Source organism: Bidens hawaiensis, unplaced genomic scaffold (genome assembly GCF_021521415.1).
Source record: "Bidens hawaiensis isolate Kalapana, Puna unplaced genomic scaffold, B.hawaiensis_p1.1 tig00003653_1, whole genome shotgun sequence".
Lineage (NCBI taxonomy): Eukaryota > Viridiplantae > Streptophyta > Magnoliopsida > Asterales > Asteraceae > Bidens > Bidens hawaiensis.
The window spans coordinates 499,469-520,311 of NW_027491209.1; the positions used below are offsets into that span (position 1 = coordinate 499,469).

At 32.9% G+C, this 20,843-nt stretch overlaps 1 protein-coding gene across 1 annotated transcript; it reads left to right on the forward strand.

The window, feature by feature from the left end:
- The first annotated feature begins 10,381 nt into the window (after positions 1 to 10,381).
- On the forward strand, positions 10,382 to 12,929 carry LOC143624060 (E3 ubiquitin-protein ligase WAVH1-like). Its single transcript, XM_077094807.1, has 2 exons — positions 10,382 to 10,984; positions 11,073 to 12,929. The coding sequence occupies exons 1-2, from the start codon at positions 10,625 to 10,627 to the stop codon at positions 12,876 to 12,878; spliced, it is 2,166 nt and encodes a 721-aa protein (XP_076950922.1). The 5' UTR covers positions 10,382 to 10,624; the 3' UTR covers positions 12,879 to 12,929.
- The last annotated feature ends 7,914 nt before the right edge of the window (positions 12,930 to 20,843 follow it).

Genomic DNA, 20,843 nt, shown 5'->3' on the forward strand with positions numbered 1-20,843 from the left:
GGGGGGGGGGGGGGGATTTCACTTTTTCTTTATTCATATATGAAATTCCTATCGTTTCTATAAAATTAGTGTTAACCCCTTTACCAACACACATGAAAATAATTATTGAGTTCACCACTGTTTCTTGGTAGCGTTAGCCGTTGCTCCTCCTATGACCCAACCCATGAGTTCAACCTCCCCTACACCCCCCCCCCCCCCCCTGAGTACAATTCCGTTTTCTTTCTATTTCTTTTTTGATTTTCTTTTTGTTCTTTTATTTCATTTTGAGTTTAATTAATTTTTATGCATGACCTATTCTCTTTTTGAGTTTCTTTATGGTTATTTGTTTTTATGTTTTTCAAAAACACGTATCAACATACTATTGATCGTATCATGATTTTATTTATTGAATTTCTTTTCCGATCGCTATACTGAGCGTTAGTATCATACCAATAATGTGACTAACCAAACGGATACTGTCTAAACTGACCCGTCATAAAGCACAAGGTACTAGCTATTAGTTTATATTTAATGAAGACATTAATCATTTTATTACATTTGACTAGATTTCATTGGTTTGAAAGTTATTTATACTGTTGACTTCCTAAATCTTTGTTCTTGCTATTAAAAATTATAATACTTTATAATAGAATTAGGATATAGCCTATGTGATATAAGAGTGATTAAAAAAATAAAACAAAAAAGTTAAATTTAATAATATATATAATAACATACATTATAGATTAATAAGATATAAATAATGATAAACAAATTAATACAATTCATAAATATCTAAAAACCTCTTTAAATACAACATTAAATAGTGTCATGTGATTAGGAGAAAAGTTAAGATCAATATATTTAAACATATTCAAAGGTTAACTTATAACATACTAATAGGATATTTAATGAAATTGTATACGTATTTATTCATCTAAAATATTTCTATAACTTATTTATTGGAATTTTCAAATATAACATAATTGGTTGACTTGATAAAATAGAAAATTGCTTATATGACGTCTACAATACATCCTATGTACAGATCTTAAAATAATATCATGTAGGAAAATCATGTTTTAATAGTATAGTCAGATTAAATTAGATGTTATTTAATTTAATTTTTAAAGTTTTTAACTTTTAATAGCAGAACGAATGAATGATTTGAGTATATTTTATTTATTAAATCAGGCAAAAGACAAAAAGAGTTAATGGAAAGAAAAGGGTAAAGTGGTATTGGTCCCATCCAGAGTAGAATGCAGAGGTAGGATCACTAGTCAAAATCAAGATCCTCCAAATTCATGCAACCCTGCCATCTTCAGTTTTCACATCAATTTCCAAAATTTTGTAACTTGATATAATCTTTTAAGTAAAGCCTAAATCTATAAAAAAATGTAGTTTTTTTAGCTTAATCACTTTAAAAAAAATCATTTCTCCAAGTGATCTAGCAACAGTAATCTGGCACAGATGGGGCTTTGATGTAAGTCTCCAGCAATCAGGGATTCAGGAATAATAATTTGAGGGAGTTGCTAAACTGTTCACACAGTTGGCTGTTTTTCGATAAAAAAAGATAAAAGTTTTTTGAAAGCTATGTTAGTGATTGTATAATTGTATGTTAGACTATTTGGAAAGCAAGAAAAAACAAGATATTCTATAACAAGATGTCATATATTACAAGAATTCTATGATATATAAAGACCAATAGTTTTCTTTGGTGGCAAAATGTAGCAAAACTTCTTGTTTTCGATTGGTCAGGTTGATGTTGTTTTGATTTTACCCAATCTTTTGTATTGATTTTGTTGGGTGTATAGCTTATTACTAGTTTTCCGCTTAGTTAATTATGTATATAGTTCTCGGCATTTAAAAAATGGAATTTAAAACAAATCCAAAATCTATATATTACTACATGTAAGTTAAAAGAAAGCTGTTAAAATAAAAAAGAAGCTAAAAAGTACTCTATTCACCACCTTAACTCCTTAAAGTCCTTAATTGATTTTTTTCTTTTTCTTCTTCTTTTAGACAAATCCTTGAGCATGTTTTATGAAGGGTGCTACTAAACGTACCCCCTTTCTTTAATTTTGCTAAACACACCCCCCTTCTAGTATTTAGTAAATACAATTTAAACCTCTTATTTTTCTTTTTATAATTTGTATACCATATTAGTTATCTTCACCTTCTACAACCACTTTTTACAAATCATCCCACCTATCTACCATAATACATTTAACTTGATATAAATTTGAAAACTCAGAGTCATCTTGGTGATTACGTATTTTTTTAGTATTAATATTATAAATATTAATAATATATATTTTTTTAATTTTAATAGTATATATATTTATAATATCCTTATTTTACCTCTTTATCTTTTACAAAATAAACCCGAAATTCGAAAACCTAAAACCCTAAACACGAACCCTAAACCCTAAACTCTAAACTCTAAACCCGAAACCGGAAACCCGAAAACCTAAACCCTAAACCCGAACCCTAAACCCCGAACCCTAAACCCGAAACCCTAAACCCTAAACCCGAACCCTAAACTCTAAACCCGAAACCCGAAAACCTAAACCCTAAACCCGAACCCTAAACCCTAAACCCGAAACTCGAAATCATAAAAAAAAAACGCAACTTGTAAAAAAAAATATGAAATCTTTGTTTTTGTGCTAATTTGGTAATAATATAATTTCAAGGGGTAATATTAAAGTTGGTTTTTCAGGAGGGGAGGTATGACAAGCAACCGGGGGGGTTTTTCCACAATGCCAAATTTTCGTCTAAAATATGTTATACGATTATCGCATGTGGCATTGCTATATATTATTATTTTATTTACAAAAAACACCGAATGATAAAAACGATAAAAATACATATAAAATTTTAAAACGATAAAACTAAAATAGAACATTGGTATTGCTCTAATGAATAATATGTGTTGTTATGAGAATTGAACTAATTACCTTACTTTTAAAATATATGTGACATACCAACTCAACAAAGATAATTTGTTGTTATCCTTCTCTTTTCGTTAATAAATATGAATTTACAATCTTCCATTTTGCTTTCTTTTAATATACAAATACAAATTATTCTTACTAATATATTTATTTTGTAAAACATGCAATTACCCATTCATTAATATTCATTATGTAATATACTATCATATATAAAATTATAATGTTAATTATGTAATTCATATATGTATATTTGACGTTTTCTATTTTCCTCATTCGTGTGTTACACGGGACACTAACCTAGTTTTACATTATTTTACTTAACGTACGAGAGCTAATTTGCTCACTTATCCCAAATTCGTTACTTGTGTTTATTAAACTTGATTGAAGTTAAGTACAAGACAAAAACATATTATGATAAAAATATAATAAGAGTGTTCGGTGTTCATCCTAGACCCCAAAAAAAAAAAAATCAAAGTATCTTCATATCTACCTTATTGTGAACTTGTGAAGTAATTATTTATCATATTGATGAAGAATATGGATTTAAATCCAAAGAGAGTTGTTGCATGATTGATGATGAAGATTGAAGAATACAACCAACCCTTTTTTTGCATATTTGAATTGCACCAACTATACTCCTATTAATTATCGTATCATCAAACTTGCATGTTGCATGATTGGAACCATTTACCCTAAGGTTAGAGGAATACATCACTATCAGTCTATCACTAGAATGCCCATAGGGACATAACTAACATATTGCTTCTTTGTTTTGAGATAAGATGATTCATTAAGTAAGCTTTTGAGGTTCTTTAGCCTTTAGGTATAGCTGAAATTCTTCTCTTTTTTTTTCTCATTGTACAATGAATGTATACATTTACTATAAAAAATGGGTTGAGTAAAGCTATGATTTTTCGTAAAAAATATAAATATAAATATAAACATAATTAAAAAATTGGATGCACCGTTATTTTTTTCTTGGATAAAACTTCTTAATTTATGTTTAACTTGAACGATGATATATATTTTGAGCTTTTTTGTTCTATCTGTCAAGAATTGATTTAGAAAGAATAATGGTTTTGATTTGTAAATTTATGAAATTTAGTTTTTGATTTATAATATTGTTGAGTTTTATGATCAATCTAAGGTTAATTGGCAAACTTTTTGTAAAAAAAAAAAAAGGTTTATTGGTAAAAAAGGCGATATATAATCAATATGTTAAATAGTATTTTGGTTAAATAAACAAAAAGTGCATACAGTAAAATTAGGGATTTCTCCACAGTAATTTAAAGAAAATGCGTCATCCATGTTCCATGATTTCTAACGTGTCACAAAGACAGATTGTTGACTTTAAGCCCCGGGCAAAAAGGCCCATGCTTTAGATCCCTTTTTCTTAGGCCTTAATTATTTGTTTATTTTCTTTTGTATTCACAAGGGTTTGAAATTAACTAAAGACGTCAAGATATATATATCTACTAGTTTGATCATCTCGTGTTACGTGAGTTTATTCAAGTTTTTATTTTAATCATTTTGCTATTTTATGATGATTTATTTTATTTTTTAACGTAGTTTAGTTTTAATTTAATACATATATATTAGTTTGTTATTTTTAGATTTTTAACGAATAAACATAAACGGACACGCGCATGTTGATTTTTTTAAATGAACAAACATGAACACAGATATTTGTCTAATGAAAAAGGGGATGTTAATTTAGTTGACAATGGTGGGTAGTATCGGAAGTTAACCGGCGATGAATATGATAGACCAGCAACAAAGAACATGTAAAGGAGATAAAATAAATTAGGGTTTAATGATAGTGTAGACTAATAAATGATATCTTATAACCCAATTGAGGGCTATTAGGGTTTGGTAAGACCCATAACCCGTGTAAATTATTCTTTGATGATTAAGGGGTTATTTTACAAATAAATGATATGTTATAACCCGTTTAGGAGTTATCCGGATTTGGTGAGACCCATGACCAACAAAAATTATTGTTTGATTATGAAAGAGTTTCATAAATATATGAGATATTATAACCCATTTAAAGATTATCCGGGTTTGGTAAGACCCATACCCGTGAATTCGGGTCAAATGCATGAGAAGCCTCCATTTAGAAATCAAGCAATCTGGTGGCTCTAGAGAATGTGGGGGGGGGGGGGGGGGAACAATCTGAGAGTGACACATAAGATTTCATAGTAGACAATTATATAGATAGTTAGATAATATATATAAACGAAAATATAAAATTCCTATGTGTCGCGATGTGATCGCTCCCTCTTTTTTTGGAGTCATCAGATTTGCTTGATTTTTAAATGAATGCTTCTCATGCATTTGACCCGAATTCATGGGGTATGGGTCTTACCAAACTCATATATTCCTTAAACGGGTTATAACATCTCCATAAATAAAAAATTATTCTCACCAAATTATTGATGTAAAAATCCTATAAAATACAATATACTAAAAATTAATATCTTATTTATTTTAAAATAGATATATATATTATTTAAATTAAAAAACCAATTTGATAGTAAAAAAAATAAACTGGTCATTGGGTCTTATCAAACCATAAGTATATTATTAACTTTCATAAATATTATTTATAATTAAAAAACCAGTTTTATAGTAAAAGAAATAAACGGGTCTTGGTTCTCATCAAAACCATATAGTTTTTAAATCGGGTTATAACATCTCATTTATTTGTCAAACAATTTATAATCAAACCATAAGTATATTATTAACTTCTATACAATAAAAAAATATAAATACAAAAAATAAATAAATATTAGAACAAATAATATAAAACAACCCCCGTAATACGGGGGATAAAAACTAGTGTATATATTTAGATGAAAGATTAATAAATTAGGGTAAAGTTAAAATACAAAGGATGACACAAATAAAAAGTGTGAGAAGGATTTTTAACAACATAAAAAAATCTCTTAAAAATAAATTTAAAAAAAAATCACAACTCATAAATAAAAAACGAAAAAAAATAATAAAACCAAAATGTTTCCGCCATAATTCCTGTTAAAAAATAAATAAATAAAAAAGAATTGACGAAAAGACACAATGGTGTGATCAAAGACACAATGACGAAAATGAACAAAAGACACAGTTAAAACTAAAAAATAGCACAATAGATCGCAAAATATAACAAAATGGCGAACAAAATATAGCACAATGTTGAGTAATATAACACAATATAAAGAAAAATACACAATGTTATGAAAAAAAGACACAGTTAATGACGAAAATATACACAAAACACAATGATAAACAAAAAGACACAACGACTTTTTTCATTTACCATTGTTTTTTTTGTTTTTTTATGAGAACGAGAAAGACGGTCGAAATATTTTTGTGTTTTTACTTTTTTTGTTTTTTAATATATTTTGAGTTATGATTTTTTATTTAATTTTTTTGTATTTTTTTAGAGGTTTTTTGTATGGCTAGAAATCATTCTCATCATTCTCATTTTTGTTTCACTTTGTAGTATAACTTGAGTCTAATTAATTAATGAGGATTTGTGATATATGAAGTCACAATCTACTCCTTTGTTTTGTTCCACATCCAATATAAGATATACGTTGGTATGCTAGATGGACATGTCTTATCGTTTTATGATGAAATCATCTTGTTGCATTATGTCTTTGTCTTCATACTTAAATGTTGACTTTCTATTACGATTTCACAAAGCAACTATGGTCTTTACTTCTTTAATCTTCACTTCGTTTCTCACGTTCTTCAACTTTTATCATAGATTTCTACCATTCTAACTCAATTACTCCATAAACAACACTTAACTAGTTGATCTTTCAAAAGTTCATATTATTTTGCATATTGGAGTAGTTATTTAGCATCTAATCATCGGTTCATCACACTTCTGTAACACTCAAGTTTGAAAATAGCTAATTATTTTAATGCAGAAATTAGGTCCCAAAATATTTTTTCAAACAGCATAAAAAGTTGTTTTATCAACCAAATAACAACTAATAATACCTACCAAACAAAAGCGTTTAGTTTAATTACAAACATTAACAATATATTACTGAGAAATTGGTTATCCACATTGTAAATCCACGTTTATAGTTTTCCCAAGGGCATTACAACATCATGATTATTGTTATTAGTTTACAAACACCCCCCCCCCCCCACCCCACCCCCTTCCCACCGCCACCACCACACTAGTTTGAGTCCCCTTAACATGTTACGGAGGTTTATTTAGGTTTTTATTGTTTTGCTATTTTATATTATGTAATAATTTGTTTTAGTTTTTAACGTAGTTTTGTTTTAATTTAATGCGTATATATATATATATATATATATATATATATATATATATTAGATTTTACGTTCTTTATATTTTTTTAATGCATGGGCTCTTTCGATTGAGATGTGTAGATTTTTAGTTTTCTTACGAACTAACATAAACGAACACGAACATGTTAAATTTTTTAAACAAACAAACATGAACACAAATATTTATCTTATGAAAAATGGCCGGTTGATGTAGGTGATGTGGTGTATAAAATGTTGATCGGTTTTCACACAAGATCGTGTTTTAAATTTATAAAAATGATTTCTACTAAAAATAAACCACACACGTATAGACAAGTGTAGCTATCATATATGTAGGATAGTATTGGTAAGAATCAAGTATCGATCCATGTACACGAATAATTTCTAATAATAAATGTTTGTTTTAAATTAACCAGAAGTAATGATCATTTAAGGTTGGTTTTGAACTAATTCTTTTTAAATAGTAAAGTAAAATAGGTGAACAAGTAGATGATTTGTAGACGAGAAAATCAATATGTAAAGATCACCATCTAAATCAAGAATCCACTAAACTCTTTTTCTGATGATTAATATGATGAATATATAATCAACTTACTTTAATAATATAAGACTGAATAACCCCTCATTGCTAAGTGAATTTCCCAATAACATAAAAGAAATTAGAATGCATAACTTCATGTCTACCACTAAAATGTCAATTTAAGTAAGCATGTAGTTTAGTGAAGTATAAAGATTAGGATTGACTTCGATTTATCAAACACCAATTTAACAACTTTGGGTGATTATAGTTTATTCACACAACCTCCCATTGGTTGATTTAAGTAGACTATAATTACACATTCCTTTAACATATGATTTCTTTAACTAGCATGGCAGGTTAATCAATCGTATTTAACAATATTGTTTTAAAATTACCAAGACTAAAGAAATTAATCATAGCATGTATCTCATTTTTTCAAAGTCCAACACAAGGAAATATGTTTTGTTTTAAAATATCAAGATTTTCTTTTTATCATTTCTAGTTTTCAAGAACATGATTGAATCGTGAATGATTATAAACATTTTTATTAAAGATTTTAATCATCAATCTTAATTAATGGATTATAATGACAGAACATATTTCATCAAAGGATAAACTGCAACTAATCATGTATTTCATAAAAACTAAATCACATCTTCAATATAATCATCAAATGGAATCAAGTTTCATCATAGATTTAGATACTGAAAATTTGATGATTGGAACTCATGAATCGTTTGAGTATTACCGTTCATTTGAGAGTGAAAGATATAACCAACTAGTATTTAGTCAGCACGACAATGAATCAACAAGTTAAAAACATACATAACTACCACATGTAAAAGGTATTAAAATTACATAATCAACATTCTAAATAAAATTGTAACAAAAAATAATCTCATTGGTTCATCTTATCTTATGATATTAACTCATCCTCTCTAGCTTATGATTTGACGTTGAAATAGCATTATTTCTTGTTGCTTTTATCAAGAACATTGAAAGGTTAATAAGAGTAATACCTATTCTTTTTTTCATGAAAATGTTCCGATTTAAGTTTAGTTATAGTCGAGGCACAAGTCGTTTTAGGCCTTTAAAATTGTTGAGTGGTCCTGAAAAATGATTTTTGTAATTCACTCTTAAATTTATATGGCTAATCATATATCCTTAATTTTTCTATGGTTTCACTAGTTTTTTAGGTTGATATTTAGTAAACATTTAATTTATCAGCAAATCACATGGACTGTGTTTGATGAATGATGAATCCAAGTTGTAGCTTTTATATATGTATCATAGTTTGACAAAGTAATTGTAGCCAGTAAATATAAAATGACCAAAAAAAAAAACTAAAACACACACACTTAAAGGGAGGAAAATTGAGTAATTTAGTAATATTAGTCTTTAGAAGCTCTTTTCTAAAAGTATTATTGATGTGAGTTAAATTTTCAAAGCTCTAAAAATTAGCTTTTGGAACCAAACAAACTATCCAATGCCCTATACTTGTCAAGCATATGCTTAGCCGAAAAAGAATTATATAGTATGATCAAGATGTTATCTGCATTTGATGCAATGAATTAGTGAAAACAATGGATGATCTTTTAGTGCATTGCTTTTGATCTTACTGAAATTGGTAAAATCTCTATAAATGGATCGCTCCTTAAGCATTACGTAAAGGCGATTGCAATCATATCACATGAGATAAGGATAAGGGTCTTCAAATACTTGTGTCTTATTTGTCCAATAGATACCATGGGCGGTTAGCCAGAAAAAAACATATAGACGTTACAATAATCTTTAAAAATGTGGTAAACCAAAACCGATGTTTTTAAAGTTACTACTTGTAACAACTATATTTTATAAATCATTTTATGTGAAACCCCAAATACATTTTTAGAACTTCTTTCAGTATAGTTCTTAATATAAAAAAAATACATTTTTTTCTCTACAAAGCAAAAGATTTCACTAGTAATAGAAAAACAATAAATCCAATATCAAAAGATTTCACTAATAATAGAAAAACATCTAAGCCTTAGTCAATAGCAAAGACGAGATAATAAATATTACAAATTAACATTAAAGTTACACTAATCCTTCTACGAAAGTAAATCGACGTCATCTCCTCCCCTTTGTAAATGTTGTTCAAGAGATGTCATTTCTTGTCTTCCAAGTGAACCACGTAGTGATTAAAATTAAACTTTGCCCGTTATTTTAAACATTTTGATTCCCATATATTTAGTTTCGCAAAATTAAGTTTCTCCTTAACTAAGCAACCTTTCATAACTTCAATTCTGCATCACCCCTTAACCAGTTAAGTGCATCCCAAATTTGTTTTACAAAGCATCAACCGACTAGAAGATGAACTAAAGATTCCGGATCCGACACGCATGGTTTTTACAAAAATGTTTCCTCTTTTTAGGATCCTATCCAACTCGGCTATATTGATCCAATCTTATATTTTAAATACATATTACAAGTTTTTATAAATTAAACAAGAAAAAAAAAACGTATAAAAGTATAAAACGCCTTTATTTATAGCAAAACAGTGTCATTAAAAATGGGATGGGGCATTTAGGTACAGTTAATGGCAGCCGATCTTTCCTAAAATTAAATATATTGACCTCGTAATAAAAACTCTGCCCAAGAAACAAATTAAGATGCAGAGACTCTAATATTTATATTTAATTCAATTGCTCCCTCTACTCATCCAATCCACCTTTTCTATATTCTGCCTTGCCTTCCATCTTCCACTCACAACATTCAGTTTTCACCATATAATAATACATAACATACATTACCCTGTTCATTTCTTCAATTTCCCAAATTTCATCATCAAAATCAGCCTCTTAATCCAGAACCATTTACAAGTGAAATGGTGTTTGGCTGGCGAAGAGCTTTCTGTACATCGGTTCCTCGAGAACCCGATTCTGATTCAATTAAACCTTCCTGGGCTAATAATAATAATACTCCCAAAACTGGTGGCAGATTTGTGTTTTTCAGCTCTTCTTCATCGTCTACTCCACGGCTTCATGTAGAAACCGATTCCGGTCCAAATCTACGATGTCGAACTCGAACTACCACAGCCACCGTACCGGAGAAATCAGCTTCTGTTCCGGTGAGTCCAAAGCTTCATTGCAAGACCACCAACAGCCCTAAGCTGTTTCAATGGTCATCCACTCCTTCGTCGCCGTCGACGTTCTCTCTTCTGAAAGCAAACCTTCGTTTCTCCACAGTAAGATTGGCATAATCATCGTATCCAATTGAATCAACTAATCATTATTATATCATATTCTGATGCACGTGGTTTTGAATTTTTGCAGAATAATAGATGTGGATTATGCTCGCAGAGCGTGAAGAGAGGCCGAGGAGTGGCGATTTTCACCGCGGAGTGTTCTCACAGCTTTCACTTTCCGTGCATAGCTGGTCACGTGAAGGAAAAAGGAACGCTAGCTTGTCCTATCTGTGGTACTGTACAGAATCAGACGTCTGTGTTGTCTGTTAACGATATACAGAGTCAGAACCATCAGTTTGCGGAAAAGTTAGAAAACGATGTAAAGGTAGCCACAATGGTAGCAGATGATGATGTTGACAACAAGAGGAACAGATTCACCAAACAGAATTCGTTCAAGCCAGATTTGAAGGTTTATAACGATGATGAACCGATAGCGTGTTTGACGCCTAAAGGTCGGTTTAATCCGATCCCTGAATCAGATGAAAACTGCGATGATGAAGACTCGAATAGTGAGTTCCAAGGGTTTCATATTGACGGATGCAGTAATGGCAGCAACAGTCCGGTAGATATTGATGCTAGAGGTAACGGACCTAACGGTGACGTGGAGGTAAGATTATTACCGGAGGCAGCTGTGATCTCGACCGGAAGAGGTTACGAGACGTACGTAATTGCTCTGAGAGCAAAAGCTCCGCCTGTACGGAGAACAACAACACGAGGCAGAGCTCCGATTGATCTGGTAACCGTAATCGATGTTAGTGGAAAAATGTCGAACGAGAAGCTCAAGCTGATGAAACGTACAATGAGAATCATCATTTCATCGCTTACATCCTCCGATCGGTTATCAATAGTCGCATTCTCTTCTTATTCCAAAAGATTACTACATCTAAAACGAATGACAGCCTCCGGTCAACGAGCGGCTCGTCGTATAGTAGACGCCATGGCGATTCTCGAAGGTTCTTCTAGCGCAACTGACGCAGTTAAAAAAGCCGCAAAGGTGTTAGAAGACCGCCGGGAGAAAAACACCGTCGCAAGCATATTCTTACTCTCCGACGTGTCCAGCCAGTCATCATACGTGTCCACCACGCGCTACTGTCACTCTCAATCGCACCTAAACATCGTCGTTCATAGCTTAAAACTCACATCAATCAACGAACACGCGTTCGCAAAATCCGTTACAAGTTTATTAACCATACCGATACAAGATCTACAACTACAATTAGGTTTTGTTTCCGGCTCGGCTCCTGCGGAAATCACGTCTGTGTTTTCCTACGCGCCACGGCCAGTAACTTTCGGTTTTAATACTGGTACCAGTACGGTTCGGATAGGTGAATTATGTGCAGTAGAGGAGAGAGAAATGTTGATCGAACTGAAAGTCCCGTCATCGGGTAATGGGGCCCACCAAGTACTACTATCCGTGCGCTGTAGTTATAGGGACTCAGTAACGCAGGATGTTATTTATTGTAACGAGCATGCATTGGTCGTGCCTCGTCCACACACCGTCAGATCATCATCTAACTCCATCCAACGGCTCCGAAACCTCTTCATCACTACCCGAGCGTTAGCCGAGTCACGCTTGCTAACAGCTCGAAACGACCACATCGGCGCGTATCACAAGCTGATATTGGCTCGAGCCACACTTCACCAAACCAGCTCGGGGTCTAGTGAGTTTGTTGTCAGCTTGGAAGCCGAGTTGAACGAGTTGCAAAGACGGCGCCAGGCTCAGGCTCAGGTTCAGGCTCAAACGGAATCCGCAGCTTTTATTGATGAAAAGGGTGAGCCGTTAACGCCGATATCGGCTTGGCGTGTGGCTGAGAAGCTGGCTAAGGTCGCAATCATGAGAAAGACATTGAACAGAGTCAGCGACTTACACGGTTTTGAGAATGCCAGATTCTGATAAATAATTTACAATTTTAGTCCTTGTGGTTTAAGTTTATCCACTTTACACCCTTAGAGAATTAATTTGTGTAATTGAAGTGAGGTGGGGTCAGATTGAGTATATAGCGACAAAGGGTACCCGAAAGAAACAAGAGGTGATGAGATTGAGTTGAAAAAAGGACGGGGCTCTATGTCGTTTTGTTTTATATATAATATAAGTAATAATAAAAACAGAAGAATAAGTTAAAAAAATGGTGAGGGGGTAAATGATGATGATGATTGTAGGAGAGTATCTTTTTGTGTAATGAAATATTATATTTGATTTTTGATTTTTTGATTGTCATGTTGTGGATATATCATCATTAGATGGATGAAATGTGTACATTGAATCTAACCTGAAAAACTGGACACTCGTCTTTAAAATTTGTTTGGGTTCATAAATCCCAAAAATGTAGTCCAAAAGTTGATTTGAATATATTGGAGGCAATCAAATAAAGTAGTATATTTCCAAACTCCAGTTATGTATTTCTATACATATATTTGTTTATTGTCACACCCCGACTAGGTAGTTGCAGAAGCGTAATACGGGAATGTAACAGATAACACTGGTATCAACAACATTGTTTATAAAGAAATTCAAAAACTAATTTACATCATATTACATGGGTTGGTACTATGTTTACAAACTAGATGAGAATCACATAACCGGTTTACGAGCTTTTTATTTAATATTGTATATTTGCGTCTATTCACAGCTATTTAACTCTTCTTCTAACACCAAGCACGTAAGCAAATCATTCCACTTTTGCTTTACCTGAAAAGCATGTTTGTAACATCCTAAAATTTTAATGTTGAATAAAGAAAGTTACGTTTAGTGATTTCGTGTTATTAATTATTTAATATCGAGTAAGGAGCGGATCATGGACTTCGATTAATTGAGATTGATTAAATGAGAATGGGCCTTAGGTCCATGGGATTTAAGGGATATAAATATCCCCTAAACCCCAAACTATCATTCATTTCACCTTATTTTCTAACACTCCAAAACACACACACCACACACCAAACCCCGCCGGCCGGCCGAGGAGAGGGGCGACCAGATCCGAGAGAGAGAGAGAGAGAGAGCGTTGGTTGTGATTAAACAAGTAAACGAGATCCAAACAAGCTCAAAAATGTATGATTTTTGATCTTTGAAGTTTAAAGATCCAAGTTTTATAGTGTATATACGACCGAAAATGGTTGGGAAACGTAGTGGGTGATGTCGAACCATAACAAGGGTGTTAAAATCGCCAAAATGCTTGATAGAAACCAAAACAACGGCTGATCTGGGCAACTTCGCCGCGAACTGGGCAACTTCGCCTTCAAAGCGATAACTTCGCCTGAGGCCAAGTTCGCCTAATTGATAACTTCGCTTACGGCCAAGTTCGCCTAACTGGTAACTTCGCCTAAAGCCAAGTTCGCCTGATGACAACTTCGCCTAGAGCTAAGTTCGCTTGAGGTTTAACTTCGCCTAAAGCCAAGTTCGCCTGATAACTTCGCCTAAAGCTAAGTTCGCCTAAGGTTTAACTTCGCTTAAAGTCAAGTTCGATTATAAAATAAATTAAAAATCTAATGAAAAATGTGTTAAGACAGTTAATGGAAATAAAACAGCTCGACCCCAGCCAGGGGCTCTGCCCCTTGGACCCTGCTAGAGGCTGCCGCCCCTAGACCCCGCTGCCAGGGGCGCTGCCCCCGGACCCCCGTTCGTTGTGGGTCATATAAAGATATAAATACGTTATGAGAAGTGATAGTTAATTGATACGTATACTTGTTATACAGTCAGCCGTGCACAACTGAAGAAAGGGATTACGATTAACGGTGAACGTAACCGTGTTCAGGTGAGTTTCTAGCCCCATTCCTTGTTATGTTTTCGGGGCTGTGTGCATACTTGATGTGTTGTTAATACATTTATCCTAAGTGATAAGTGTATGCCATATGTGATATATGTGATATGTATGAATGATTGCTTGATGGTACGTGAACGATCTTCGGATATTGCACGTACTGTCAGGTTGTAACGTTATAAATAAGGTAAGTATGCTATGTATGTTTATGTGTATGAACGTAATAAAGTTAATAAAAGAAGGAAATGACGGTTGTATGGTTGTATGGTTACGAAAAGGGTACCGAGCCCTAATAATACTCGAGGTATGATGTATGGTTGTATGGTAACGAAGAGGGAATCGAACCCTACTAATATTCGAGAACTAGGGAACCGAACCCTACTAATATTCGAGGAAAGAGGGACCGAGCCCTAATAATACTCGAGGAAAGAGGGTACCGAGCCCTAATAATACTCGAGGAATGAGGGTACCGAGCCCTAATAATACTCGAGGAAGGAGGGTACCGAGCCCTAATAATACACGAGGAATGTAGGGCGTAATGCTCTTTATAACGTAAGATATGAAAGTAAGTTAATACAAAAGAAAGTATGAAAGTAAGAAAGTATGAATGAAATCTAAGACTATGGTCATGTTCTGGGCCTAACAGCTATACCCAGATTATCTATACAGCCCGACTTAGCTTGAACATTGTACTAGTATTAACGATACGATACCGTTTATAGGAATCAGGCTATAAGCGAGGCACCTGACTTATTTATACGTAATTTCCGTGCGAACTACGATAAGGTGAGTTTCACGACCCTCACTTTCTAAACTGTTTTACGAACTTTTGGGGTGAAAAGCATGTTTACATATACTTATATATTTGAAAACGTGTGATGATGTGGATTATCTAAGTACTAACACTTGACAAGTCCCCACAAACACAAGTGATTAACTTCGTGCCGGTGACGTGTGGATAGTACTATCGGTTTGACAAACCCAACTGACAGGGCCGGAGGGGTATGCCGGAACATATGTAAACCCGGTTGCACATTGTCATTATATTTTTACATACTGCTATGTGGTGTTAGACATAGTACATACTTGGGGCAAAGTGGCTGTTAAATGCCAACGGGAGTGCATGGGCAGTGGAGGCCATGCGTTATAGCTTGTTTCGGTTTCACTTGTGGCTTAGTATAATACATCATACACATACATATATACATACACACTATAAACTTTACGAACTCGTGTACTGATTTCATTGATACTCGTGAAACTTGAAACTCACCAACTAGACGTAGTTGACCCGTTTTAACATTGTAAGGCCCCGTCACCGGTAACCCTACTTTCGTGTTGGATTTACTCATAAACGCAGTTCTAAATATCAGAGTTAATTAAAATATTCGCGAAATTTAAAAACTTTCATAAAACATTTCATAACAAAACACGTCTTGTCTTAAAACATCATTTTGTCTTTCAAAATAAACGAAACATTAAACTTAAACGTCTTGAGTCTTTCGATGCCAGCCTCTTATTCAGTGCCACGTGTCTCCTCAAGCGAGCTGCCTCATCCTACTCACCTGCGTGCATACTAAAAGTCAGCTACGCTGAGTGAGTTCTAGTTAATCAAACACTATACAATACACATAAACTTATATTCTTGTGACGTTGTATACTATGAAATGTTTAAAACTGGATTTGGCTCATATAATGTATATATGTGTGAACCCTTGGGTGGGCAAAAGTAAAATTGCACTAATTTTGACGTTATTTTACTAATCACGTGAAAATAACGTTAAAAGTGGCGGAAGGTTAACCAGGCATCATGTGGTGACGTTGATAGCCGAAAGACAAGGGCACATGCACCAATCAGCCAGTGTCCCGATGATTGAGTGTTATGTGTCTTATGTCCAAGGCTTAATTCAAAACTACTATCGAGCCGGGGGTCTCACCGGAAGCAGCCTCTCTATCCCTATGGGATAGAGGTAAGGCTGTCTACATCTTACCCTCCTCAGACCCTACCATAGCATTGCTATTGGTGGGATATACTGAGTACGATGATGATGATGATGAAAATTGGATTTGGCTCAGTTTCACCGTTTCCCGAGCCTAGTCAAGTTGATTGTTTATACGTTTCGGGATTAGGTAAGATCACATAAACTTAAGTAAATATATTGAATGATAAAATGATTTGATTTATGAAAGAATTTTAAGGTTTCGGTATATGGTTTGATCGCAGGGTTCGTTTCCGTTTTCACACGGGTTTGATTATACAAAACGCGCACAATCCACCCGAATTGTCCGGAATTATCGTAAAAAGTTCGTTTTTATCAATATCATTCAAAAATATGATATTTGACCACTTTTGACGTTTTGATATACCAGTCAGTCCGTTAAACACAAAACTGCCGGTTTCGTTAAACCAATTATAATTTAAATCTTTGATTAATCATAACTAAATATGTACTTATATATAAATTATGTAAATTTTTGTAAAAATACATTAAGACATGGAGAATTTTATAAAAATATTTTCAGAAATTTTATGATTAATTATTTATTATAAAAATTCATTTAATAGGTTATAATCTTGTAATAAATGGCCCGTTTATATCAAACGACCTCCAAAAAATCCGATAATTTTTACAAATGGCCTCAATGTTATTACATAGCCCCTGAAAAATCTCTAGAATCTAACTCTTTTGAAAAAATGCCTTTTTGTGCGTTTTTCGGCTGTTAAAATTCGGTTAAACCATAATTGCACAAACCATACTTAGGCATTTCCAATGATCCCCAAACTTTACCAGTGATCTTAAAATCACATATTAAACTCCAAAACCAAGTTTCATAATTTTTCAATATGTTTAGCTATTTTTCCCAAATAAACGGAAATAAATTCACCAATTATTCTCCGTTTATCGAAAAATTACCAAATTTGAACAGAGACTCATTTATATGATCCCTAATGTCCTAGAAAATTTTCACAAGCTAAAAACAAGCACGTCACAACCTAATACTAGACAGCCCCTAAACGAGTGTTACGGGTTTACCTTGTCGGTTTTCGATGAGTTTTGCTAGCTTAAACGACTTTCCGGGTCTCGGGTTGCAAACTCAGTGTATATACATATCATATAACATCAAACTAAGCATAAATCATCCATGTGACAGCCTTGATAATTAGGGTTTCGGTTTTGGGTTCAAACCGAACTTTCTAACAGTAAAAACGTTGTATTCATGTTCTAATCCGCGTTTTTGACCAAAAAAGTATATGTTCCTGGTTTGTAAACACGTTTAACATCAAAACATGATTTTACTTGATTTTTATGATTTTTGGATGGTTAAACATGTTTAATACTAATCAAAACACTTTTATAAGATTATAACTTAGTTAAAAGATGGTTAAAAGTTCATGGAAATGAAACTTACATGTGGGTTTAGGGCAAGGGTTTGGAAGAACAGCTGAAGGGAAGTCTGGTATTTAAGTTTATTGCATAAAATTATGTAGCTTATTCAAGAAGTCTTGTAAAAAATATCTTTGGTGGGTTATAGTGTAGGGCGGCCGCAAGTAAGGAGGGGCCCATTGGGTCTCTTTTTGGCCCAATGGTGCCTCGGTTTTCGTGCCACGCGTAAAATTCGGTCCAAAATTTAGTTCGGGTTCGGTTTTTCGCAAGAAAACTAGTTTGAGTGCGAAAAACAGCTCGAAAACGAGTGTTTTTCAGCATAGTTTTGTAAAATAAGAAAAACGTACTGACTCGTTGTAAAATTCCAAAATATTTTCACGGATTTCTTAGAACATGTCATATAAGTGTTTTATAAATCTTTTTCAGCTTAACGGATGCTACAATGCTCGTTTTGATATTAACGATTGCGTTTAAGCTTATAGCGTATCGATAAACGAAACCTTTTTCGTTTAAAGAGTTTTAAATGTACTGGGGCCTAAATATCAATATGTTAGCCTCTATAATATATATATAACTCGTATATGACCCCTCAGTATGTATACGGGTCATAATTAGTATCAGTCGGTTACTCGTTTAAGCACTACGAATTAACCGATTTATCGTTTACTTGCTACGTAGTGAATATAGTATACCTCGTTTTGTCACGAATGTCACATTTATTCAAATGTAGTTCATATAGATGTTATGTCATATTATACATTAATGATGAATTGCCTTATGCGTTACGTGGTGTCCAGTTAGAGTTATGGTTTTTATAAAAATAGGGTGTAATCATAAAGCCTTCATAATTTTCCATAACTTTGTTTATTTGTTTTTTAAATTCTTGTGCCTTCCACATGCGTTATCTACAAAACGCCACAAAAAAAATAACCAAAACGTCGGGGAGGGGGGGGGGGGTGCCTCCGACTTTATCCACCATAAAGCCTCCAGTGCGCATGGTCTTAATATCTTAATCTTAAATATATATATATAACCGAAACCTCCTTATATTCTCTCAAGCCACCAGATTGTTTTATTTGTTAGGTTTCTCATGCATTTGACCAGAATTTACGGGTATGAGTCTCACCAAAAACCCAAATAGCCCTTAAACAGTTATAACATCTCATTAAATCAAAAATTAATATCACCAAATATTTAATATGAAAACCCTGTAAAATAAGGATATACAAAAAATAGTATACGATTTTTTAAACAAAGATATTATTTATAATTACGAAACGATTTTATAGTAAACAAAATAAAACGGGTCATAAGTCTCACCAAACCCATATAGCTTTTAAACCGGGTTATAACATCGCATTTATTTATGAAACACTTCCATCATAAAATACTAAGTATCATTAAATTCCTTACAATAAATAAAATTAAAATTAAAAATATATATATAAATATTTGAAACGATAATGTAAAACAACCATGTAATACAGAGAATAAAAACTAGTATATCATATTAGGCTATCTATTTCACATTATATTGTTATGGTCTCTAAATTTAAAAGTTTAAAAGGTGATAACGAGTTAACGACTCTCTACGTCATTGTCACATTATCTTGTTAACATCGGTCCTTGAATTAATAAAGTGAAAACAGTTTTCTATGTTATATTAGGCTACCGTTTCACATGATATATTGTAAACATAGGTTTCTAAATTAACAATGTGAAAACAACTTTTTTACATTCCTTCAACTTAGGAGAATGCAAGAAGGTATGAAAAGCTAACATCATGCTCAAAAAAACAAAATGTACTAATGATTGAATTAGAAATGTAATATGTCACTATGGTGGCTAAATACAACGTTTATAGGTATAAAATTAAGAAAAAATAGTAAATTTCATTTTTTTATCATATAATAAGTGAAACTTTTGTTTTGTGTTATTATTTGGTATCATGAGATTTAGAATTGAAGTAAGAGTTCACATGCCATCATAAATGTTAGTTTTGTCACTTGGGTTTTGCTTCAGTTGAAATCTAGTGTGAATTTATGACACTAAACGAACCTAACACGAAATTCAAGAGTCTTAGTTTATTATAAACGGGTTCTGGTCAAATTATGATCGAAACTTGTTTAGCTACATGGGTGGTTTGAATTGACCTAGCGGGTTCGCTAGTTGATTGGTTTAACCGCAAAAGATTTGGGAGCATGAAAACTCCACCCCCCCCCACATCTCAAAAGATTTGGGAGCACGAAAACACCACAACAGATATACCACGCTAGAGATGTTCAAAACGGTTTGGGACTAGGAACCGGAACCGGTTCCTAACCGGTTCCTATATTCAAAACCCCATTTTAAACCGGTTCCAGGATCGAACCGGTTAGGGAACCGAACCGGTTCTCCCACCCTCGGACCCCTAACCTATCTAACCGGTTCTTACCGGTTCCTGTACTGTAACCGGTTCCAACTGGTTACAGTGTAAAATTTTATTTTTTATTTCGTTTTTCGTTTGCGATTTGGATTCTAAACTACGATTCGTATTTGTATAACATGAAAAATAAAAAAAACAATTAACATAAAATTCATTTTATTTACTTTAAGAAGTTCAAAAAAAAAAAGGTTACATGTTTTAAAATCTTCAAAAACAAACTAACAAAACATTAAACTTATAAATATAAAGTTGTGACATATTATTTCTAGAAAAGCCTTCTTGTTCGTCGT

Excerpts from the sequence above, each read along its gene's own strand:
- LOC143624060 (XM_077094807.1), top strand. The coding sequence starts at position 10,625 with ATGGTGTTTGGCTGGCGAAGAGCTTTCTGTACATCGGTTCCTCGAGAA. Across the intron at positions 10,985-11,072 it reads CAAACCTTCGTTTCTCCACA|AATAATAGATGTGGATTATG; the intron begins GTAAGATTGGCA and ends GAATTTTTGCAG.